The 27862-nt window shown below is 34.9% G+C and overlaps 1 protein-coding gene across 1 annotated transcript in view; it reads right to left on the bottom strand.

Annotated features, from left to right (window-relative positions):
• The window catches only part of ST8SIA4 (ST8 alpha-N-acetyl-neuraminide alpha-2,8-sialyltransferase 4), a 104980-nt gene that overhangs the window by 43348 nt on the left and 33770 nt on the right, over nucleotides 1-27862 (bottom strand). The window contains exon 4 of the mRNA XM_032627801.1: nucleotides 22452-22745. Coding sequence (XP_032483692.1) covers nucleotides 22452-22745 — 294 coding nt within the window. The remainder of the gene's footprint in view (nucleotides 1-22451; nucleotides 22746-27862) is intronic.

Here is a 27862-nt window from a genome sequence, read left to right as displayed (position 1 = left end):
TGAATCTCTGGATTACGAAGGAGGGGATTCCATCACTTGAGGAGGCCCGTGCTTTTGTTACTTCCTCTGCAGCTTCAGACCTAGCCCAGCTCCTGGCACAGGATGCATCTATAAGCGTTGAAGGGGTAAACATGCAGAAACACATCTATTCCTATTTTCCAAATGTGGAATTAAGTAATTTAAAGTATTTTTCCACTTCAGTATAAACTTTTTAATGAAAAACTTTGTATTTCATTTTTTTGTGCACTCTGATAGGAATGCCATGCTTTCTGCATTACTAAAATATTTGTATGAAACATATTCTGTGTTAATTATTTCCCATAAAATAATTAGCTTACTAATTTGGAAACTGACAGCAATACGGTTGTAGGCATCTGTTCTAGGGAAAAAAGAAAGACAATATTTGCCAGCTGAATAAACTACAAAATGTGCTTAGCAGCACTGATTCTGCCTAGAAGTGACTTTTATTAACGGAGACCTGCTGATGGAGTATATGACTACAACACTGTGAATTCACAAAGTATCAATTTCTTTTTCGTTAATGGTGACTACCAAGGAGCAAAAACAAACATGAGAGTTTTGGGAAAGTGCCCATATTCCACCCCAACACTGTTCCTTTAATTTTTATTATTTTAAAATAGATGCTATTTATGACTGTACAATTTTCCCAAGCACTACAGAGAAACAGATATTTTAATGCAAGATCAGGTTGTCATATTGCAAAAATTTTATATATGGCTATAAAATAATTTCTGCAGAAAGTTTGCAGAATTCTCTTGAGAAGAGTAAGATGATCAATGGAATAAAATGCAAAATTATAACTTTAGCTGTAAGTAATAATTTTACTTTAAGTAAGATCCATTGGAGCAAAGGGGAAAAAATGAAGTTAAATTCTATTAGACTAAATCATCAAAAAATATTAGTAGTGTAATACAGAATCCCTTGCATTTTAGATCATGTAAGAATATTCAGATGTCACATGATTGTTTTAGCTATTTAATTTCATCCAAGTTTGAGACTGGCACAAATATCATTGGATATCTGAAACAAGGAAGCTCTAAATCTGAACTCAGTTGCTTGGTGCTACAGCTTTATTAATTCTGGCCAATTTCTCTGATCTTATTGCAAAGGCCAAGGAAACTCAGTCCATATAATTCATTCAGTGGAATCTATACAAGCTAAGTATCCAAGAATTCCTAATTACTTTATTGCACTATTACTTTATTACATTTTATTTTTTAAAGAAGAAGAAATGAATTCTCCCACTGATTTTGCTATCTCTAGACTGACATCAAAGGACAATATTTTCTTCAAAAGCATACTTTCAATGAGTAATTAGAGACTAGGACAAGCAATATGACCCATACTTTCATTATGAAAACAATTTGGTGTTGACAATGAAAATGTATACTGCCTGAAATAAAACCTGTTTCTTTGTAGTAAGGAATTAATGATAAGATAGCAACTGCCAGCCCAATCTCTCTGCAACACATTTCATTTGACTGCCAACATGGCCACTGGATGACGGTTTGGAGGATAAAAGTTAAAGCAGGGTAGGATTGAATGATTGTAACTGAGTTCTTAATACACTAACATTCGACTGATATTCTCTCCAGGAACATTTAATCAGGGAATATAGCTAAATAATACCACTGCTGTGGCAATGAGATCTTATTCTGAAAACTCATGTAAAAGCAAGAATACAGCAGGCATTTAACCAATACAGAGCAGTGACTTGTCACCTACAGTTTTTTGGTACTGACCTTATCTGAGAGACCTAACTTCATGATCCAGCTGGATAAAGACGCACAGACAGGGTAAGAGCAACATTAGCACAGAAATCAGCAGTACTGCTGCTCCCAATGTATATTCATTGGGCCTTTACGATTACTTTCTTTTAATCCCAACAACCTATTTGCCATTAAGTAAAAATTACTTATCAGTTATGTGTACCTTACTGCTTATCGAAGCTGCTCTCTCTCCTGAATATGTGAAGTTTAGGTGGCTATTTCTCACTGAGACAAAAATCTGTTCATATTGTACAGAAGTAAAGTCTTTTGAGGAATCAGGAATCTTTCATGGCATATACAAAAATTCTACCATATAGACGGAAACTTAATTTATGGACAAGGCGTAACAATGGTGTATCAGAAGGCTAAAGTTCTTAAGATATGATAAAAACTATCCGTTCTTAAGAACGGAGAAAATACTTTAGGATTTTACCTTCACTTAGGCCCATGAAGTGAGAGTCCCAGTATAATACCATTTGGAGGAAAGGATTGTGACAGTGAACACTGATCTGAAAAAATAAGTGTAAGAATTTGCAACTCATATAATGTGATTTGACTGCTTTTCAAAATAAACTACTGAACAATATTTCCCACATCTATCAACAAATATACCTTGTGTTTAAATACAGTCTTCAGAAAACCATATTGAACCACGAATGCCCTACCTTCAAGGGAGAGCACACTCACTTATTAATACATAAAAAGGAACACCATTCAGCATATTAGTGGGGAACAAAGAACAGCCCTGGCTTCTTGGGATATGCATTGATGAGGACAAGCTGGCAGAGGTATCAGACTCAGATCACTGCCATGTGGTTTCCCTGCCTACCACTGAATATGGGTTGTTACTAGGGTTCTATGGTTTTGATTTTTCTCTTGTCTCTCTGAGCACTCTTCTTCACTTACTTCATCCATGAGGTGTGAAAATGTAAATGTCATTTCTGAAAAGTCAATCCCAGGTATCTGGCTGCAACTGGAATCCGTAGGAAACAGAGCTTCCAGTCTGCCCCTGGCCTATGTGCTTTCCAATTCTTTGTTTGTATATAAACACAAAACCAGAAAGAATTGTTCAAGGGACTTTAAAAATACAGTCAAAAGTCCTTATTCTTGTACAACATCCTTACTTATTCACCCAAATTTTTACATAATTTGGGGGTAAGGCTGAGAAGAGAGAAAAAGAAGAGATGGCCTTTTCCTTGATCTCTTGCCAATAGGAATTGTGGTGTGCTGGTGCATAGGCCTTTGAAATATGCAAAAGACTCTCTCAATAAGTTGTTTCCCACATGATAATTCTAGTGGTCAAGCCCCAAGTCTTTTGCCTTATTCTCTTTGTATACATTACTCTTACCTGGTGTCATTTCAAAGATCTATAGCCATAATTTGGAAGTTGTAGCTTGAGGCTGTGATCATGTGATCAATCATATGAGGAGCTAGAGTTAGCTGACTATGATCAAACAAATGCAAACACTTAACCTAAACTATTTCCTTCAAGTTAAACCACATCTAAATTATTCTGAGGAGCTAAGAAACTGTAAATTTTAAAAGATTTTTGGGATACCTGATTCAAGAACAATTCCTCAGCCAACTTAGACTGTATCTAGTCATACGCACTGTTTAAAAATTTATTATTATATATTTGCCTTTTATTTTAAATTCACAACTAATTATTCTAATGGATATAAGAAATCTCTGAATGTGGTCACTTCCAGATCACTTGGATTTAAATTACAATAGCTTTATGCAGATTAATTCAAGATATTCATATTGAATTCAATTCAAGACATTTTGCATACTGATCAGTGTTAGTCTTCCTTAAAGGTCAGAGAAACAAGGGAATTTCTAAAGTTATCTATGTACTTCCTACCACTCATTACAAGATTGGGTCTTGAGAGTAGAAAGGCAATAAAAGAACAAAAAGCATGTAATGAATACAATCCATGAAGTAAATTCATGAATTTTTCCTGTAGCTCTTAAATATAGCAGTATAAACCTTTGTTCTGAATACTAAATGTCAGTATATGAATTTTAAAAAATGATGAAAATAAATTTCTTTCCTCGGCTAACATGTTTGAAATAACCATTTTCTTCTAGAAAGCATCATAATAAATAAATATATATAGAGAGAGAGATTTTTGAAAGATAATAATTGAATAACATTAAGTTATTAAATTATGGAACAGGGCTTCCCTGGTGGCGCAGTGGTTGAGAGTCCGCCTGCCGATGCAGGGGACACAGGTTCGTGCCCCGGTCCGGGAAGATCCCACATGCCACGGAGCGGCTGGGCCCGTGAGCCATGGCCACTGAGCCTGCGCGTCCGGAGCCTGTGCTCCGCAACGGGAGAGGCCACAACAGTGAGAGGCCTGCGTACCGCATTAAAAAAAAAAAAAAAAGAAAATTATGGAACAAAGGCAGTTTTCTCAGGTGGCCAGGATGAGTTTGTATATGTTCAGTCTGGATGTTCCCAAGTGTCACACTTTATTATTATGATCCAGTTACTTTTTAATTAGAACTTATATTTTGATCCTAACAACTTAGGTAGGTAAAATTTAGTAAGCATTGCTTTCACAGTGTTGTGAATACTGGGCCCAAGTTGGTTCTTGATATATACCAGTTGATTAATTAGTAAATTGCTGCAAAGACAAGTTATTCACATTCTATCCTCATTATTTGAGATTCAAGCCTTCTTACTGGCATGGTTTCCTTCTGTTTCAACATAAGCTGAATAGTTAATGTGATTTCCAGTGGTACCCAGATTTATTTTAAAAAACCCTTTCCTCCCTTCTGCTTGCTGCCTTGCTTCTTTGATTGCTCTCAATAACTAATCCTAAACCAAACTTCAAAGTCTTTTTCCAGCACAATTTTGCCCTTTTTTCATGACTCCATTCTCTACCTCCTTGCACCTGGGCCCCAGGCCCCACCATAGCAAACACAGGGCTTTCATACTTTTTCTTAGGTATATAAAGGGATGAATAAATCAACCTTTTCTCTCATGAAATATACAATATAAAAAGACAGAGAAAAAAATAATCATACATTTTGATGACTGTTCTGTTTGAAACATACATCCCTTGTGAAGAGAATACAGAGAAAGGATACCCAGGTTAATTTCAGAGAAAGGAATGAGAGTGAGGAACTGTGCCCAACTGGAACTAACCTTTAAACTGAAGAAGTAGAAATGACCTAGGTAGAGAAGAGAAAATAAAGCATACCAAGGAGAAACCCCAGGATATGTCAATATCACTGAGTGCCATGAAGGCTTCCGCACTCCTCAGAAGACACTCTAAATACTTTGCAAAAGCTTTTCATCTCAATGAGAGAGAACCAAGAATTGGGAAACATGTTGGCTAAGGGCAGCCTGGCAGGTCTGTTTCCCACAGGGTCCTGTTTGGGCCATACACCTATGAATGACTTCTCAGATACAAGCCATTTGTATTTTCATATTCCACAATGAAATATGAATGATGGGAGCTGCTAGAAAATAATACCATGACTCAAGGGTAACTAGATTAAGATATCAAGAAACATTGCAGTGCAGAAGGGTGGATATCAGAGTCCCCAGTGAGGGAAGAAATATTCCATCATGGAAATATCATGAGGTTTAAAATACCTATTAAGCAGTTTCTAGCTACTCAAAAGCATTAATGAAGGACACACGTTTTATAAAGAAGTATTACAGCTGTGTTGCTCATTAGTCAAAATGGAAACCATATGGAAATGTTTTTGGAATAAGACTAAATTTAAAACAAGTAAGCCATTTTCAGAAAGCATTTGGAGTGAATCTCTCCATTTTCAAAGTTGTTTTTTAAAATTGCTTTTCCTTATGCAACTTTGAGTTGATTCAATACTCTAAAATAATCCACTTGAATAACAGAGGTAATTTACTCAAATTTCCTGAAGTCTACTAATGGTCTGTTTCAGCTTATATTTTTACCAGGGATTCTACTGGAAGCCTGGTCTGATTCAACTTCTTCTGCAAGTACATGCCATTCATATGAATTTAGCCTGCAGAGGATCAACCTAATTTTATACAGCCTTTTAACTCTATACTCATTTAAAAGTGGCAAATTTTCACATCTGAAGTATAAGTTCAGAAACTAAAGTCTGAGATACGGTATTTTTGTGTTAGTCTTAAAACTGGAATAAAAGTTGATGCTGGAAGATGTATGAAAATACAACCTGTTTATTTGTAAGAATCATATAGAAAATCATGCACTGTAACAAAGAAACTAATGTGTGCTTCTTTTCTTTTAATAGAAAAGTATACTTGACCAATAAAATATTTTACAACAGACTGACAGCTACACAGATAGGAGGTGAGCTAGAGATGTCACTTGATATAATTTCTGTAAGGCTTGTTATTCCTTCCTACATTGAAATCTACAAGCTAAGAATTATGAACTTGATCATCACATTGAGAATCAAATACTCAGCTAGTTTACAGGCTGAATGATAAAAGAAAACATCAGTGATTCAGTAAAACCCTGGGAAACTTAGGAGGTTACATTAAGGGATATCCCATTGCTCAACATAATTTTATTTAATAACAAAAATGAAGAAATGAGTACACTGGACATGAAATATTCAGATTAATTAGAATATTATATTTTGAATAAGAGGAAAAAATTCAAGTTATTTAGACACAGTAATAGTATAAAAGAATACTCAGTCTCCCAATACAAGATGAAATTACTAGAAATAATAAATTCAAGATAGCCAAAAACATAAATATAGAGTGGGAGATTTGCTGTATATTAAGTATGGCAAATCAATTTTTGAAAATCCAAGCGAGGACATGTTGAATATAAATCAACAATGTATCATCATTATAAAAAAAGACAATGTATTATTGAATATTGTTTGATACACTCATGGTCTAACAGAGCAACTTGCATGGAATAAGTTGTTATATATATATATATATATCACTAGTATACTGTATTATATAACTGTGTATTATACATTATATAGTTTGTAAATATATGCAAGATCCGAATAGTATATTAAATACTGTATTTTGTGAGTAATATATAGCATATGTGTACGCTTTTACTTTTCATATATGCAACAAATAAACACTTCTCCAGAAATAATTTTCCATAATTTGCATTTATAGAAAGATCTATGCTTTTTAAAAATTTAATAATTGTAGAAATCCAAAGAAAGAATAACTTCAATAGAATGAATGGCCCCATAACAAAGATATATACTTATCTCTTCTATACCTACTTATATACATATATATATATATATACACATGCATATATACATATTTGTGTGTGTATATGTGTGTGTGTTTGCCTGTGTGTATTTTTACTGTAAACAGGAAACATTTAGTGAGGGTGGGTTAGCTTAATTATGGGCTTGAAGAACGCAAAGAATATTCAAATTCCTAGACAATATTTAAATTCCAGACTTTAAAGCAGGAATATTTTAGTAATCTACTTCAGTTAGTGATGATCAAAAGTTAAATGAACCTCCTTTAGGTTATAGAGAAGATATTCCTGAGGACGTTTATGAAAATTAAGTACAAATGTTTGTGGCATTTTGAATATTCATGTGAGTAAGAACAACTAAAGTACAGAACCAGTGAAACTCAAAGCCCAAGGGATCTAAATGATTATTTATGTCAATACCCACAATTCAAAGGCTACAAATCTGAGACTCAAGATTGTAAATAGTCTTGTCTGTGGTCAGAATGAGAAGGGTTTGTTTTGACCTTCTTTGATCAAACTTTTAAGTCATTCTTAAAAATTCTGTAAGCCAGTGTTCTCAGCTTGGATCAATGTAAAAACACGTTTTAAAGGGAGTAAGAATATTTTTTCTCAGAACCAGCAAAATACATCTGTGAACTCCAATTTGAGAAACATTGCTGTAGGTCATGAGGGTTATATCAAGCATTTCAAATGAAATTCTTAATTCCAAGGAAATTTAAAGCAGTCATATAGTCAACTTATCTCACACTTGCACATTTCTTTTGTAGTTGTAAAATTATCCCTCTAATAAAAAAAATTTGGAAGATTTGTCAAATACAAGGGTAGCATATGTATTCTAACCTAAAAGATAAAGAAGAAAGAAGTAGAACTCGTATAGAAATTTTTAAAATCTATATGAATTGAATTTATCCTTTCCTTAAAACTCATTTTGGTGAAGATGTTTGTTTACAAAATTGTTGGATAACTCTAGAAATATTCACTATGAAGGAGGTGACATCACTGAACACTATGTATTTTTATCAATCTCAATGATGACCAGTGAATTCTCAATCCAAGTATTTATCCTGATTAAAACAAAGTATTAGCTTGTCATTTTAATAAGTATAGTTCCTATTATAGGAATATTTATATTAAAACAAATTAATAATTAGAATGTGGTGACAAAATAGGGCAAAGACATCATTTTTGTTACAGTAACATTAAAATAATAAAACTAATGGATCATAAAAATTTATAAAATAATTAAGGGAGATATTTTATCTTTGGTTTAAATACTTTAATATAGTTCATAATATTTGCCAAGGGGCAAAGATTTCAAATAGAATTGTTTGAATATTTTTTCCAGAACTAATTATAAAGAAATCTAAAGTTTAAATCAATTAAGCTCTAGTATAGATATCTGAGTAGAGATAAGAGCATTATAATATAAGGGAATAGAGATGAGAACTGCAAGAGCAAACTCCCCAAAGTACAAACTTCAAAAAAAAATGCAGAAGAGTACACATGATTCTAATCTAGAACAGTTTACATATAATATATTTATGCATATAAAATATAATTTTAAAAATGCTTATATATTTGTCTATTTCCTGGAAGAATTCTTTTTTTTTAACATCTTTATTGGAGTATAATTGCTTTACAATGGTGTGTTAGTTTCTGCTTTATAACAAAGGGAATCAGTTATACATATACATATGTTCCCATATCTCTTCCCTCTTGCACCTTCCTCCCTCTCACCCTGCCTATACCACCCCTCTAGGTGGTCACAAACCACATAGCTGATCTCCCTGTGCTATGCGGCTGCTTCCCACTAGCTATCTATTTTACGTTTGGTAGTGTATATATGTCCATGCCACTCTCTCACTTTGTCACAGCTTACCCTTCCCCTTCCCCATATCCTCAAGTCCATGCTCTAGTAGGTCTGTGTCTTTACTCCCGTCTTACCCCTAGGTTCTTCATGACATTTTTTTTTCCTTAGATTCCATATATATGTGTTAGCATACAGTATTTGTTTTTCTCCTTCTGACTTACTTCACTCTGTATGACAGACTCTGGGTCTATCCACCTCACTACAAATAATTCAATTTTGTTTCTTTTTATGGCTGAGTAATATTCCATTGTATATATGTGCCACATCTTCTTTATCCATTCAACTGTTGATGGACACTTAGGTTGCTTCCACATCCTGGCTATTGTAAATAGAGCTGCAATGAACATTTTGGTACATGACTCTTTTGGAATTATGGTTTTCTCAGGGTATATGCCCAGTAGTGGGATTGCTGGGTCGTATGGTAGTTCTATGTGTAGTTTTTTAAGGAACCTCCATACTGTTCTCCATAGTGGCTGTATCAATTTACACTCCCACCAACAGTGCAAGAGTGTTCACTTTTCTCCACACCCTCTCCAGCATTTATTGTTTCTAGGTTTTCTGATGATGGCCATTCTGACTGGTGTGAGATGATATCTCATTGTAGTTTTGATTTGCATTTCTCTAATGATTAATGATGTTGAGCATTCTTTCATGTGTTTGTTGGCAATTTGTAATATCTTCTTTGGAGAAATGTCTATTTAGGTCTTCTGCACATTTTTGGATTGGGTTGTTTGGTTTTTTGTTATAGAGCTGCATGAGCTGCTTGTAAATTTTTGAGATTAATCCTTTGTCAGTTGCTTCATTTGCAAAGATTTTCTCCCATTCTGAGGGTTGTCTTTTGGTATTGTTTATGGTTTCCTTTGTTGTGCAAAAGCTTTTAAGTATCATTAGGTCCCATTTGTTTATTTTTGTTTTTATTTCCATTTCACTAGGAGGTGGGTCAAAAAGGATCTTGCTGTGATTTATGTCATAGAGTGTTCTGCCTATGTTTTCCTCTAAGAGTTTGATAGTGTCTGGCCTTACATTTAGGTCTTTAATCCATTTTGAGTTTATTTTTGTGTATGGTGTTAGGGAGTGTTCTAATTTCATTCTTTTACATGTAGCTGTCCAGTTTTCCCAGCACCAGTTATTGAAGAGGCTGTCTTTTCTCCACTGTATATTCTTGCCTCCTTTATCAAAGATAAGGTGACCCCTGAAAGAATTCTTAAGAAATTATCTATGGTAGTTGGTAGTGGAACTGATGATCTACTTTGTGCACTGTTTAATTTTTCTTACACCATGTTAAAAAAATGAGAAAATAAAATATAACCATCCCATTATAAAAAACAGCACTTGACTATTATGAATCAAATTATAGTAACTATAATTTTTTTGTCTAACATTATCTATTTTGTAAAAATATATTTTAATACATCTTATATAATAATTTAATTGCATATTAAATTACATCATTGGGTTAAATGTTTTTTTCAGATTTTAGGTTATACGTTGATAATTTTGTTATCAATGTATAAAGAAAAAACCTTGATTTTTATATCTTGTAGTCACACATTTTTAAAGTTTCAACAAATCATTTTAATGTTTCAAAAACTCCTCTTCACTCTTAAAGTCTTATGAAAATTGTTCCATTCTTCACAAGAAAATTACAAAATAATAATATTAATATTGGACATGTGGGGCTTCTGAATAAATACGAATGAAAAGCTTGCAATCCTAAACCAGTGTAATACATTGATGTATTCACTTTAATTTGTAACTATAGTTTTAAAAATGTGTCCCCATTAGGCTACTCTTTCATTATTTGGTAAGATTGTTTTAAAATTAGAATCTTGCAGTACCTTCCCTTCCTGTTTCACTTAACATGGCTTGGGAAGAATGACCATACATTAAAAAACATCATTGAGTTTTGTGATTGATGGTTATTTTTTCAGAGCTTGAAAAAATCTACAATTAAATGGATGCTTAAAGTTGGTAAGCCATCAAAATTTTCGGAGAGGAAAAAGTTTAAATGATGAGGCTTGACGATATGAAAACTAAAGGATTCTCCTAGTGTTCAAGGACTTTTTTGCTTTCCAAATCACTTAAACTTTCTACTTGTAACTGCAGTATTTGGAAGGACCTTTGCACTTTAACATTGTGATTACGTGCACTGTAAAACGCATGGACTGCACGAAGATCTGTCACGAGAGACAAAAAACTCTACTAATCAACAGAGGATATGAAACTCTCTAAACTATTTTCCTGAATTGTATTAACCACAGGGTTTCAGAGACGTAAAAAAGATACTTAAAGAATAGATCTTTGGGGATTTTGCTCTTGCTTTCATATCATGTGAATCATCTTTGTTTCATCAGTGTTCCCACTTCCTTATTTTCTTTCTGAGTTTTAGTAGCTTAAACATTATGTTGAAATGCTACATTTGCATGTATTAATGTGTTAATTTCACTAGTTCCATAAATGATATTACCTTTCACATACATCATGAGTACAAATTTCCAACGTATTTGAAAGGTGAAAGGCAAATTTAGAGCTACATTTTATACCCTGGGCCGCCGTTTAGAACTCAATCACTTGACCTTTAGGGGAAAGATGTAGATGTGTAAGCAGGAAAGTTGCAAGTTAAGTTCTTTCTGGAGAATTCAAAATAAGTCTTCTCAAAAATACCTAAAATATAGTAATCAAAAGAAAGCATACCATTAACTTCACCAGTAGTCAGAAGTTTGGCCCTGTTGTTCTTTGGAATAAACTGTTTAGGAAATAGTGAAACAGTTTATATTTATAATGTTTATGGAAGAAAAGTAAATAAGACAAAACATAAGAGAGTATTGATGAACTAATTAGTAAAAGGTTCTGCACTTTCTATATTTAAAATAAATGTAAAAGGGTGATATGAATTCACGGTTGTTAATCATATATAATCCTATCTAGATTCTAATTTACTGAAAATGCTCTATTTCAACCATGCTTCTTATTGTTTTGCTGTTGGTAGTAAATGGAGAAATATAAACCAGAATCTAAGGAACGAAAGTACTAATTTCAACATTTATGCAGAGATGCAAAGACCCAGAATACTCAACACAATATTGATGGAGGAACAAAATCAGAGGACTGACACTACCCAACTTCAAGACTTACTATAAAGCTACAGTAATCAGGAAAATATGGTGCTGGCAAAGAATAGACAAATAGATCAAATGACACATGAAGAGCCCAGAAATAGACCCCCATAAATATAGTCAATTGATGTTTCAGAAAGAAGTAAAGGTAATACAGAAAAGGCAGTCTTTTTAACAAATGGTGCTGGAACTATCATCCATTCCCATTAAAAAAATGAATCTTGACAAAGAACTTTACACCTTTCACAAAAATTAACTCAAAATGGATCACAGATCTAAATGTAGAGTGCAAAACTATAAAACACTTAGAAGATAATATATAAGACAATCTAGATATCTCTGGGTTTGGTGATGACTTTTTAGATACAATACCAAAGGTGCAATCAATGAAAGAAATAATTGATAAGCTGGACTTCATTAAGACAATGTGAACAGAATGAAAAGACAAGCAATGGTATGGGGGAAAATATTTGCAAAAGACATATCTGATAAAGGACAGTTATCTAAAATATATAAGAAACTCTCCAGTAAGAAAACCAACAACTTGACTAAATTAATGGGCCAAAGACTTCAACATATACCTCACTAAAGAAGAGATACAGATGGCAAATAAGCATATTAAAAGATGTTCCACATCATATGTCATAAAAGAAATGTAAATTAAAACAATTAAATATCACTATATACCTATTAGAATGACCAAAATCACCAAAATGACAGTGAAAACACCAAGTGCCAGTGAGGATGCAGAGCAACAGGAACTCTCAATCATTACTAGTGTGAGTATAAAATGGTACAGCCACTTTGGAAGACAGTTTATCAATTTCTTACAACACTAAACATACTCATCATAAGGTCCAGCAATCTAATAAGTTGAAAACTATGTCCACCCAAAAAACCTGCACACAGATGTTTTCAGCAGCTTTATTCATAATTGCCAAAACTTGGAAGAAATAGGTGAATGGATAAACAAACTGGTACATCCAAACAATGGAATATTATTAAACTCTAAAAAGGAATGAGTAATCAAGCCATGAAAAGACATGGAAGAAACTTAAACATATATTACTAAGTGAAAGAAACCAATGTGAAAAGGCTATATACTGTATGATTCCAACAATACAACATTTGGGAAAAGGCAAAACTATGGAGACAGTAAAAGGATCAATGCTTGCTATGGGTTAATGAGGAGAGAGGAATGAAGAGTCTGAACACAGAGGATTTTTAGAGCAGTGAAACTACTTTATAAGATACTATAATGGTGGATACATGTCATTTAACATCTGTCAAAACACATGGAATGTACAACTAAGAGTGAACTGTAGTGTAAATTATGGACTTTGGGTGATAATAATGTTTCAGTGTAGGTTCATTAACTGTAACAAATGTAGGTCTCTGGTGGAAGATGTTGACAATGTGGGAGACTATGCATGTGTGGAGGCAGGGAGTATATGGAAAATCTCTGCACCATCTTCTCAATTTTTTCTGTCAACATAAAACTGTTCTAAAAATAGTCTATTAAAAAAAGTACTAATCCACAGTAATCTTAAATTTTCTTATTAGTTTCCTATAGTCAAGGAGTACTTCAAAATATTTATTTTAACCTTAATAAGATATCACTGGAGTGTGTGTGTATGTGTGTATATATATTTGTATGTGTGTGTTAGAGTGAGTGTGTGTGTGTGTGTGTGTGTGTGTAAGATAGGACAGAGTGACTTCTTTATTTTTCTATGAATCAATGATACTCAACTTTTAACATATCAAAAAAGAAGATGTGTGGAAAAATAAACATCTCATTAAAGGTAAATGCATGGGCAATTATAAAAGCTAGTATTACTGCAACAAGGATTCATAACTATTTTTTCATTTGTTTCTACATAATTTAGGAGACTAATACATTAAAAAAATCATTAGTGTAAAATCTAGTATTACTGTAACTTTGGTTTATAACTCCAAGTCTTGTTTTCTACATAATTTAGGACACTAATGCATTAAAAAAATTATTAGTTTATGTTTTGGGACACACTATATATACAAACATAATTTTGTGATGTCAACAATGGAAAGGGGTGGGGAAAGAACATTTTGTATGTCATTAAAGTTAAGCTGGTGTAAATTCAAATAAGAGTGTTATAACTTTAGGATTTTAAATGAAATCCCCATGGTAACCACAAAGAAAACAGCTCTACAATACACACAAAGGAAATGAGAAAGAAATTCAAATGTTTCCAGATTGGTTCAAGAAGGCAGAGTAGAAGGACATGCTCTCACTCCCTCTTTCAAGAACACTGGAATCACAACTGGCTGCTGAACAATCATCGACAGGAAGACACTGGAATTCACCAAAAAAGAAACCCCACATGCAAAGACAAAGGAGAAGCCACAATGAGACAGTAGGAGGGGCGCTATCACAATAAAATCAAATCCCATAACTGCTGTATGGGTGACTCACAACCTGGAGAACACTTACACCACAGAAGTCCACCCACTGGAGTGAAGGTTCTGAGCCACACATCAGGCTTCCCAAACTGGGGGCAATGGGAGGAGGAATTCCTAGAGAATCAAACTTTGAAGGCTAGTGGGATCTGACTGCAGGACTTCGGCAGGACTGGGGGAAACAGAAACTCCACTCTTGGAGGGCACACACAAAGTAGTGTGCGTGTTGGGACCCAGGGGAAGGAGCAGTGACCCCCTAGGAGACTGAGCCAGACCTACCTGCTAGTGTTGCAGGGTCTCCTGCAGAGGCGGGGGGCAGCTGTGGCTCACCAAGGGACAAGGACACTGGCAGGAGTTCTGGGAAGTACTCATTGGCATGAGCCCTCCCAGAGTCTGCCATTAGCCCCAACAAAGAGCCCTGGGTAGGCTCAAGTGTTGCATTGCTTGAGGCCAAACAACCAACAGGAAGGGAACCCAGCCCCATCCAGAGCCGACAAGCAGATTAAAGTTTTACTGAGCTCTGCCCACCAGAGCAACAGCCAGCTCTACCCACCACCCATTAGGAAACTTCCACAAGCCTCTTGCATAGCCTCATCCACCAGAGGGCAGACAGCAGAAGCAAGAAGAACTACAATCCTGCAGCCTGTGGAACAAAAACCACATTCACAGGAAGATAGACAAGATGAAAAGGCAGAGGGCTATGTACCAGATGAAGGAACAAGATAAAACCCCAGAAAAACAACTAAATGCAATGGAGACAGGCAATCACCCAGAAAAAAAATTCAGAATAATGATAGTGAAGATGATCCATGACCTTGGAAGAAGAATGGAGGCAAAGATAGAGAAGATGCAAGAAACGTTTAACAAAGATGTAAAAGAATTAAAGAACAAACAAACAGAGGTGAACAGTACAATAACAGAAGTGGAAACTACACCAGAAGGAATCAATAGCAGAATAACTGAGGCAGAAGAAAGGATAAGTGACCTGGAAGACAAAATGGTGGAATTCACTGCTGCGGAACAGAATAAAGAAAAAAGAATGAAAAGAAATGAATACAGCCTAAGAGACCTCTGGGACAATATTAAATGCAACAACATTCGCATTATAGGGGTCCCAGAAGGAGAAGGGAAAGAGAAAGGACCAGAGAAAATATTTGAAGACATTATAGTCGAAAACATCCCTAACATGGGAAAGGAAATAGCCACCCAAGTCCGGGAAGCACAGAGAGTGCCATACAGGATAAATCCAAGGAGAAACACGCCAAGACACAGCATAATCAAACTGGCAAAAATTAAAGACAAAGAAAAATTATTGAAAGAAGCAAGGGAAAAATAACAAATAACATACAAGGGAACACCTATAAGGTTAACAGAGGATTTCTCAGCAGAAACTCTAAAAGCCAGAAGGGAGTGGCATGACATATTTAAAATGATGAAAGGGAAGAACCTACAAACAAGATTACCCTACCCAGCAAGGACCTCACTCAGATTCAATGGAGAAATCAAAAGCTTTACAGGCAAGCAAAAGCTAAGAGAATTCAGCACCACCAAACCAGCTCTACAGACAAATGCTAAACGAACTTCTCTAAGTGGGAAACACAAGAGAAGAAAAGGACCTCCAAAAACAAACCCAAAACAATTAAGAAAATGGTAATAGGAACATACCTATCGATAATTACCTTAAACGTGAATGGATTAAATGCTTGAACCATAAGACACAGGCTTCCTGAATGGATACGAAAACAAGACCCATATATATGCTGTCTACAAGACACCCAATTCAGACCTAGGGACACATACAGACTGAAAGTGAGTGGATGGAAAAAGATATTCCATGCAAATGGAAATCAAAAGAAAGCTGGAGTAGCAGTATTCATATCAGACAAAATAGACTTTAAAATAAAGAATGTTACAGGAGACAAGGAAGGACACTACATAATGATCAAGGGAAAAAACCAAGAAGAAGACATAACAATTATAAATACATATGCACCCAACATAGGAGCACCTCAATACATAAGGCAACTGCTAACAGCTCTAAAAGAGGAAGTCGACAGTAACAGAATAATAGTGGGGGACTTTAACACCTCACTTACACCAATGGACAGATCATCCAAACAGAAAATTAACAAGGAAACACAAGCTTTAAATGACACAACAGACCAGATAGATTTAATTGATATTTATAGGACGTTCCATCCAGAAACAGCAGATTACACTTTCTTCTCAAGTGTGCAAGGGACATTCTCCAGGATAGATCACATCTTGGGTCACAAATCAAGCCTCAGTAAATTTAAGAAAATTGAAATCATATCAAACATCTTTTCTGACCACAACACTATGAGATTAGAAATCAAGTACAGGGAAAAAAATGTAAAAAACACAAATATATGGAGGCTAAACAATATGTTACTAAATAACCAAGAGATCACTGAAGATATCAAAGAGGAAATCATAAAATACCTAGAGACGAATGACAATGAAAACATGATGACTCAAAACCTATGGGATGCAGCAAAAGCAGTTCTAAGAGGGAAGTTTAGAGCTATACCAGCCTACCTCAAGAAACAAGAAAAATCTCAAATAAACAATCTAACATTACACCTAAAGCAACTAGAGAAAGAAGAACAAACAAAACCCAAAGTTAGTAGAAGGAAAGAAATCATAAAGATCAGAGCAGAAATAAATGAAATAGAAACAAAGAAAACAATAGCAAAGATCAATAAAACTAGAAGCTGGTTCTTTGAGAAGGTAAACAAAATTGATAAACCTTTAGCCAGACTCATCAAGAAAAAGAGGGAGAGGACTCAAATCAACAAAACTAGAAATGAAAAAGGAGAAGTTACAACAGACACCGCAGAAGTAGAAAGCATCCTAAGAGACTACTACAAGCAACTGTATGCCAATAAAATGGAAAACCTGGAAGAAATGGACAAATTCTTAGAAAGGTATAACCTTTCAAGACTGAACCAGGAAGAAATAGAAAATATGAACAGACCAATCACAAGTAATGAAATTGAAACTGTGATTAAAAATCTTCCAACAAACAAAAGTCCAGGACCAGATGGCTCCACAGGTGAATTCTATCAAACACTTAAAGAAGACCCATCCTTCTCAAACTCTTCCAAAAAATTGCAGAGGAAGGAAAATTCCCAAACTCATTCTATGATGCCACCATCATGCTGATACCAGAAAAGGATACTACAAAAAAAGAAAATTACAGACCAATATCACTGATAAATACAGATGCTAAAATCCTCAACAAAATACTAGCAAACAGAATCCAACAACACATTAAAAGGATCATACACCACAATCAAGTGGAATTTATCCCAGGGATGCAAGGATTCTTCAATATATGCAAATCAACCAATGTGATACATCATATTAACAAATTGAAGAAGAAAAACCATATGATCATCTCAATAGATGCAGAAAAAGCTTTTGACAAAATTCAACACCCATTTATGATAAAAAGTCTCCAGAAAGTGGGCATAGAGGGAACCTACTTCAACATGATAAAGGCCATATACAACAAACCCACAGCAAACATCATTCTCAATGGTGAAAAACTGAAAGCATGTCCTCTAAGATCAGGAACAAGACAAGAATGTCCAGTCTCACCACTCATATTCAACATAGTTTTGGAAGTCCTGGCCACAGCAATGAGAGAAGAAAAAGAAATACAAATTTGAAAAGAAGAAGTAAAACTGTCACTGTTTGAAGATGACATGATACTACACATAGAGAATCCTAAAGATGCCACCAGAAAACTACTAGAGCTAATCAATGAATTTGGTAAAGTTGCAGGATACAAAATTAATACACAGAAATCTCTTGCATTCCTATACACTAATGATGAAAAATCTGAAAGAGAAATTAAGGAAACACTCCCATTTACCACTGCAACAAAAAGAATAAAATACGTAGGAATAAACCTACCTAGGGAGACAAAAGACCTGTATGCAGAAAACTATAAGATACTGATGAAAGAAATTGAAGATGATACCAACAGGTGGAGAGATATACCATGTTCTTGGATTGGAAGAATCAATATTGTGGAAATGACTATGCTACCTAAAGCAATCTACAGATTCAATGCAATCCCTATCAACTTACCAAAGTTTTTACAGAACTAGAACAAAAAGTCTTACAATTTGTATGGAGACACAAAAGACCCCAAATAGCCAAAGCAGTCTTGAGGGAAAAAAACGGAGCTGGAGGAATCAGACTCCCTGACTTCAGACTATACTACAAAGCTACAGTAATCAAGACAATACTGTACCGGCACTAAAACAGAAACATAGATCAATGGAACAAGATAGAAAGCCCAGAGAAAAAGCCACGCACCTATGGTCAACTAATCTATGACAAAGGAGGGAAGGATATACAATGGAGAAAAGACAGTCTCTTCAATAAGTGGTGCTGGGAAAACTGGACAGCTACATGTAAAAGAATGAAATTAGAACACTCCCTAACACCATACACAAAAATAAACTCAAAATGGATTAGAGACCTAAATGTAAGACCGGACACTATAAAACTCTTAGAGGAAAACATAGGAAGAACACTCTTTGACATAAATCACAGCAAGATATTTTTTGATCCACCTCTTATAGTAATGGAAATAAAAATAAACAAATGGTACCTAATGAAACTTAAAAGCTTTTGTACAGCAAAGGAAACCATAAACAAGACAAAAAGACAACCCTCAGAATGGGTGAAAATATTTGCAAATGAATCATCAGATAAAGGATTACTCTCCAAAATATATAAACAGCTCATGCAGCTCAATATTAAAAAAACAAACATCCCAATCCAAAACTGGGCAGAAGACCAAAATAGACTTTTCTCCAAAGGAGACATAAAGATGGCCAAGAAGCACATGAAAAGCTGCTCAACATCACTAACTATTAGAGAAATGCAAATCAAAACTACAGTGAGGTATCACCTCACACCAGTTAGAATGGGGATCATCAGAAAATCTACAAACAACAAATGCTGGAGAGGATGTGGAGAAAAGGGAACTCTTGCACTGTTGGTGGGAATGTAAATTGATCCCGCCACTATGGAGAACAGTATGGAGGTTCCTTAAAGAACTAAACATAGAATTACCATATGATGCAGCAATCCCACTACTGGGCTATACCCAGAGAAAACCATAATTCAAAAAGACACATTCACCCCAATGTTCATTTCAGCACTATTTACAATAGCTAGGACATGGAAGCAACCTAAATGCCCATCGACAGATGAATGGATAAAGAAGATATGGTACATATATACAATGGAATATTACTCAGCCATAAAGAGGAACGAAATTGGGTGATCTGTAGAGACGTGGATGGATCTAGAGAGTGTCATACAAAGTGAAGTAAGTCAGAAAGAGAAAAATAAATATCGTATATTAACGCATATATGTGGAACCTAGAAAAATATTACAGATGAACTGGCTTGCAGGAGAGAAATTAAGACACAGATGTAGAGAACAAACATATGGACACCAAGGGGGGAAAGCAGTGGTGGTGGTGGTGGTGGTGGTGTGATTAATTGGGCGATTGGGATTGACATGTATACACTGATGTATATAAAATGGATGACTGATAAGAAAAAAGAAACATAACAAAAATACACTTCACTATGTCAGATATGTTATTTTTTAGGTTCACCATAATAATAAACCAATTTGTTAGACAATAAATATCTCAAAAAGTATATAATTTTTTTTAAAAAAGAAAGAAATTCAAATGTTTCACCATACACTTACACAAAACCAAAAAAAAAATAAAGATGGTAATACAAGAACAGGAGTGGCTATACTATTGTCAAACAAAATAAAATTTAAATTAAAAAAACCACAAGAAACAATGTACATTATGCTAAGTGAAATAAGCCAGTCATAAAAAGGCTAATACCATATGATTCCACTTATATAAGGTACTTAGAGTAGTCAAAATCATAAAGACAGTAGAATCGTGATTTCCAACGACTAGGGGGAGAAGGGAATGGGAAGTAATTGTTTAACAGGTAGTACAGAGTTTTGGTTTTGCAAAAGGAAAAGAGTTCTGGATATCGATGTTAGTGATAGTTATACAACAATATGAATGTACTTAAAAGCACTAAATTGTACACTTAAAAATGGTTGAGATGGTAAATTATGTTATGTGTAAACTTTACCACAATTTTTAAAAGAAGCAAAACTATAGACAAATTAGATTTTGTTAAAATTAAATTCTTGTTCATCAAAAGACAACATTACGAGAGTGAAAAGGCACACCACAGACTGGGAAAAATATCTGCAGTACATTGTAATCAATAAAAACTTAAAATTAAAAAGATGTGTTCTTAGAACAACATGTTATGAACCTGCTCTCTATCAAGAACGCATCTTTTTTTTTTCAGATGCAAATTGTAATTTCAGGACTCTGTTGCTTAAAAAAATTGCTTATCTTCCAAATGCATTATTTTATGTTACTTTGTTGGAAATTCATGCCAAATGTCAAGAGAATGAATGTTGAATAACCAGGATCTAATTATAAGAATGCAATTTAGTTGCGTGCAGACTAACAATTCAAGAAACTGTCTCAAGATTTAAACAAGGAAATGGTAAAACCTTGAAGGAAAATATCTCAATAACAAAACAAAACAAAATGAAAACACCTTAGTCCAGTCCCAGTGACAGTATATAAAGCAAACTATTTTTAACTCTGGGTTTTGACAGCTTTTTCTTTTAGGAGTTCTAGCCATTGTATTTACTTGGTCCCCTGAACTTGCCCAATCCTTTTTAGGTCCACTGATTTTGCCCTATGTCTTTATCATCTTATGAGTAAATTAATCAAAAGCCTAAATGGCCTTCATATCTCTAGCATCTCTGCTTGTCAACAGAGTCTGTAGTTACAAGATTTACTCTCCTAAATTCACATATCTAATTGTGCTTCATGATTATCTTCCCAACCAGACCACAAGTTATTTTTCCAACTTTGTATTCCAATGCACCACAATGGACTCCATTATTCCACACGTCTACAGTGTATTTAATTATTTTCTTGCCTCAGTTTGCTCTAATGATGCAATACATTTCCTTCTGGTTTCTTCTCTCTCTCCCTGTCTTTTTCCCCCGAGAATCGCTTTAAAGTTCTTTAAAATCATTTTCTGCTTTAAAAGTTTAGTTCAAATTTTAGATTTTTAGGACTTCTTTGCTAACCCAAGGAACAAATTCTACACTTCGGACAATATACCCCTTTACCATTTGTTTATACCTTACCTAGCTATACATGCCTCTGTTTCTACCATAAAGCCTATGCATTCCTTTAAAGCAGTGATCAGCTCTTCCATTGTGAATCTACAGCATTCGACATTAAGTAGATATCTAATAAATATACAGTATTGCTTACCTTTGTGTTACATATCTCACACACTTATATGTATGCATGACTGAATTTAGCCTTTTGGTCATTTACCACTTTTAAACAAGAGTCTGCTTCTTAGGTCTTTCTTTTGAGCTTGTATTAATAAAAGGGAAATGTTGACTTAATTCATAAAAATGTCATCTATGACTTCTGGGGGGAAGCATTAAGGCATATCTCAGCCAGCCTTCTCTACCACTAGTTGGCCTCTTAACTACAGATGGGACTTAATTGCTCCTTAAATACATCTAACATTTAAGCTTCCACAATATTGCCCACTAGCCATTTAGCACTTCTGTTGGTAGTTTTTACCCCAAATTCATGAATTATACTATGAATTCTTATTACTCTTTAACACAGCAAAATATAAAAATCAGTAGTTTCTTCATGAGCAGATATAAATAAGTGCCAAGTTCAAATATTTGCTTTTTCAAGAAAGAGAATGAGCTAAAATAATATAGCACATAAACAAAATTCAAGTTGGTAAACAGAGCAGCCATTATAAAACAATGGAAACATATATCCATTGGGAAATTATTGAGGCTCCTTCCTGTCTAGGGAAAATGTGTAGTTATATGTACCATGTGCCAAGGACAGACTGGTCCTTTCCAGACACTTACCCTCTGACAGCATGAATAAGTCTCAGTGATGGATAGGCAGTTCGCACTTTCAGTTTATTCTTAAGGATTAACGCATTAACCCACTCCACGTGCTTCTCTCCTCCTTTGACCATGAAAGCAGGGATCCAAAGGACACTGTCATTCAGCATGGAAAGTCTATGCACAAATTTTTCTCTGTCACTCTCATTCCGAAAGCCTCCAAATGCTCTTTGTACAACTGATGGATTCATGGTAATAAAATCTGATTTAGTTCCCACATCTGCAGCAAACTCCACCACAGGGGCTAGATTACACCTGAAGAGGAAAAAATTAATGGACAAATGAAAAGTAAATATGAAACAGTCACTCCTAAAATGGTGTGCATGAAGAGAAGAATGGGGAATGAGCATTTGCTTTTTTCACCAGGTGGAAAAAAAAAAGATAATCTGCCTGGTAAAATTACATTTTCAGTAAGTCAACACACATTCAGGAATGCTGTCTTCAATAAAGATGTGCACTCCTAGTAATGGGGCTCAAATTGTCATTTATATTAATTCACTCTGCTGTCGAAGAATACTCATTGCTGTTATCTTCATAAAACCACATGATATGAATTCCTAATAGGTGAATTTATGATGGTAAATTCACAAGAGCTCTGCCATGTAGTAGGCAGTCTAAACCACATGCTGTTCCATAAGTAAGTAAACCACATTTGACCTGATACTCCAACCTGCACCACTTGTCAAGCTTAAGTCATTTCGACAAGCTTATGAACATAAGTAAGTGGAGATGGCTTTTCCCTTAACCCTGAGGTTAAGGGAAAAATATAACTCATGACGTTTTCCACAGACATATTTGTAATTGCCTTCTATAGGCCTAAATGTGAAGGAAAAGGAAGAAAAATGGAGTTATCACATTTAATATGCCTTTTGAGATGTTAACTAATGCAGAAAAGCCTCTACTATAGGATCAAATATCTTTCTGTTCCTCAAAATGCCTGTTTTCCCTACTAAGAGGCCATGTGCGTTTGTGGAGAAGGGACAGAATTTGTTGCCCTGTTCTCACTACCAAAGCTCCAGGGCCTCAGAAAGTACCTGGGTCAGATTTTACTCTCATAACCTGATTTCATTCCTGTATTACAAGAAAGCTTTGGAAAGCACCTTGAATTTTGCCTTCAACCAATTTGTGATGCTTCTTTGATTCTGTCACATAGACCTTTGGATTTGATGTAACTTAAAAAAGAGCTTTTTAATTTTACAATATTTTAACTTGCTAAAAAGGGCACATTTTAATTAGTTGATAAGTGAAAAATTAGATTTTTAACAAACAAGAGTTTACTAATTTGGAGAAAAACCAACTGAATCTATACATTCATGAAAACACTCACACACACAGATTTTTTTCTTTTCTTTTTCGTTGTTTATATCAGCCTTTCAAGGGAAGGGAAGAGAAACTAATTTCCTCTTTCTGCATTTTTGCAGGTTTGACTGCATTATGAAAGTTTCTCACATTTCTCTTCCTTGTGCATTTTGCCACATTAATTAAATTCTCAAACAAGTTAAATTTAGTTAGAAAGTAAAGTGTGTGCTCTGCTATTAAAATTACTGGTTTATATATCCTTCCTTATCTCTCTTAATTAATATATCTTATTACTTCCTAGATCTTGACATTTATCTAACGCAACAAGTATCTTTCATCTCACACAATTAAGCAAAGTCTATGTTATCTAGGATAACCTACTGAGAGAAAACAAATAAAAGTTAACACATATTATTTAGAAACAATCATTTCAAGTTATATAACTTTAATTATACCCACTATATTATATGATAGAGTATTTATTTGTCTCTATCCATGATCCATGCACTACTGGAAATTAGTTATTACTCACTCACCTCACAGTAAGAATATTAGGAATGGGACTGCCCTGGGAAAGAACAGCTACATGTGAACAGAAGCAAACTGAACATCTTATAGTGGAACTCATGGAAGACTGAGGATATGATAATTTTTGAAGTCCTAAAATGTGCTCCACACCAGCTTTAAAAATAGTCTAAAATTCTAAGCAAGCTGATTATAAGATGAATTTGGATACTGTGAGGAAATGCTTTCTGAACAACATTGGTACAAGCACTTCTCATTCCTCAGGTAAAAAATAAACAACACTTGTTAACATGACAGTTAACATGTTCCTGTCAGGGGAGATGGCTTCAGACAGATCTTTTTGCTGTAATAATTCCTCAGTGATTCTTTTCAGAGGATTTCCACCATAGGAAAAAATATCTATACTTCATTTTCTCTATAATTATAAAAATAATCAGAGCCAACCCTGTTAAAGAAAGCCAAAATAACATCCCACTGAATTATCTTTTCAGGAAAAAAAAACACTTAATTACTTCATGCTTTTCATTACTTTTTCTTATGACATATTTAAAAGCCCCTCCACACCCATGTTTGCTAACACCCACTCTTTTAGGACTGATTCAGCATGTTTCTGAAACAGGATTGTCTGGCCATGTGCCATTTAAGAGCTAATAAGATAGTCATCAATAAAATTGGGTGCCGAAAGACAGGGACTTTCCACCTTGGAAGCAAAAGGAAACGAACAGAATAACAATATTTCTGGAGAATAGGGTTGGATCTAGGAGAGGAGCCAATATATTTGATGTAGTCAAAGAATGCTAAATGGCTGTGATGTAAACTGAAAGAGCACCAGGAGATCAAAGAGTAATCAATCCACCTGAGCTTTACTGTAAAGTTTTTATGACCTAAGCACAGCCCAACCAGAGTTTGTGAGGGATGGAAACAGAGGTACTGGAAATAGCATGACAGAAGGACACACTGTAAAATATGAACTGTGCTGGCTCCACAGCCGGCTTGTTCATTTTCCTTGGAGTGACTATGTCTAATTTTTCACTGGAAGGAAAGATTAACATCATGTCCACATGTGGCCAGCAAATTAACTTCTCTGTAGTTGAGTTAGATATCTAGTCATATAATTAGCTGAATGTCACATAATCAGGGCAAGCATTAAGGAAGCCAAAATAACCAACCAGCTGTGTTACACTCCAGCAATTCAGTAGACTTGTTGTGAACTTCACAGCGTTACTAGTAGCAATACTGCTGATTGAGCAAGATTATAAATAGATTTGCAATCACACATTCTTAACTTTCCTTTTTAAAAAATCTTCTCAGGGATTACAATCATCAAAAGTATCCAGAATGTGTAGCAAGCATTTATGAAGCATTATTTCACATGTTATTCTTTCATAAAAGTGAAGTGCCCAATTTTTAAATGATGGATATCTGTGAGTCAAAACTACTGAGGGCACGAGAATATTTAATACACTCAAGTTCTGTTTCTTTAGCCAAATTAAATTTTTGTACTGACCAACTATTTTGACATATCAAAAACATGAAAACATATACACAGAATTAGGTCTGATGGCCAAACTCCCTGTTTACTCTAAGCCGCCCGATTTTCAATTTGTTTGTTTTTATTTTCCATCACTGATTAAAAATACTTGGGAAGGCAGCTAGCTCCTTGTACTCTAGACCAGTGGTCCCCAACCTTTTTGACACCAGGGACTGGTTTCGTAGAAGATAATTTTTCCACAGATGGAGTTGGGGGGGAGGATGGTTCAGGCAGTAATGAGAGTGATGGGGAGCGATAGGGAGAGATAGGGAGCTGCAGATGAAGCTTTGCTTGCTCGACTGCCACTCACCTCCTGCTGTGCAGCCCAGTTCCTAACAGGCCGCGGACCAGTAGCGGTCTACGGCCCAGGGGTTGCGGACCCCTGCTCTAGACCTCTGAAATTTCTTCTGTGATCTCAAACTAGATGTGATTGCCTCTCAACATTCCTTTTATGCAGAACTGAAGGCACTTTCATTTATTTCACAGCCATATAAAATGTTTTTAATAAATTTTAATTCACTTAATTATTTAAGGAAAGATGTGTTTATTTCATGTATAATAGCTCAAGACCACTCAGTTCTCTAGCAAGACATATCTCTTAGATTTGTTAGTATTCTCTGCATGTCCCTTAAATCATGGCTCAACAGTCTAAGCAACTAGGAGGTCCCTCTTTCAATAGCTCAACAGATATGCCTTGAGAGTTCATTGCGCAAATACTGCACAGTACTCAGAACTCTTTTTCCAGCTATCTTACTATTTGTGCTAATTTACAATGATATAACCTGGCCAAAACATGATCTTGAAAATTATTATTAGTAATAGCAATAAGATAATACTCATTCAATTAGCTACATGTTTATGTATCCCACATTTGTGCTACCTATAGAACTAGTCATCTGAGATACTGAGGTACGACACCATGTACTGTGATATAGGAGGTGGTTAATTACTTCTTTACACATACAACATAGATTAAATGAGAAGGGAAAAATACTGAGTGACGACACCATGTACTGTGATATAGGAGGTGGTTAATTACTTCTTTACACATACAACATAGATTAAATGAGAAGGGAACAATACTGAGTGCACTACAGCCTTATCTCTATTCTTTCTCACCATTAGTTAATGTTCAGACAAGTTCCCATCACACAATTTTCCAAACACATCCTTTTTTTTGTTGGCCAATCTCATTGTGTATTTATCTGTACTAACACTGAAATCCCTCAGCCCAAACCATCGTTGCCAATGGAACCACATTTGTCAACTGACTATGAAATGAGAGATAACCTCTTCTCCATTCTGCCCTCAGAGGAAGCATATGGTTCCTATCTGCTCCCATCCTGTTTTGAGCTTGAAGAGCCAAGAAAGAGCACAAAGAATCTCTAATACCTGGTTTTGTTTTAGGCTTTGTGGTTACCCTCTCAAAACTTCTAGGGGAAGCTGAAACATGCAACCTATGAGCCTCTTTGACTTTCTTGAGGTGAGGATAGTAGACTCGAAACCAATAATTTTTCAATACTTTGAGGTAAGGAGTAGTATTATCTCCACTTAGAGGTAAGGAACTAGGTCAAGGTGATTAGGAAACATGTCCCAGGACATGGCACATATAAAATAAAAGCATAACTATTTAAAAATGACTCCAGGACAGGAGTTTTAATTGACACTACTTATACATTGATTTCTTTCAGAATCAGCGAAAAACTACTTATACATTGATTTCTTTCAGAAGCAGCGAAAAATGTCTGTATGTTCATGTTTCACCCCAACCTTCCTGTAAGAGAAAGAATGCCTTACCATTTGGTCTTAAGCATATTATACAAGGCCATTCAGCCATGACATTCTCCAAATCCTGAGCAGTTATTAAACAATAGGTATCTAACACATAAAAATAATACTTATATTTCAGATCTCTTGAGGGAAAGGATTTTCAAAAAATGCTGGTAAAAGGACTGAATATCTAATTGATGTGACTTTTTGAAATATGAAGCTTAGGGTTAACAGATGACTTATACGT

This window comes from Phocoena sinus, chromosome 3, assembly GCF_008692025.1.
Source record: "Phocoena sinus isolate mPhoSin1 chromosome 3, mPhoSin1.pri, whole genome shotgun sequence".
NCBI classification, from domain to species: Eukaryota; Metazoa; Chordata; class Mammalia; order Artiodactyla; family Phocoenidae; genus Phocoena; species Phocoena sinus.
Note: the sequence above shows the minus strand (reverse complement) of the source record. Positions and strands in the feature narration are given on the sequence as shown.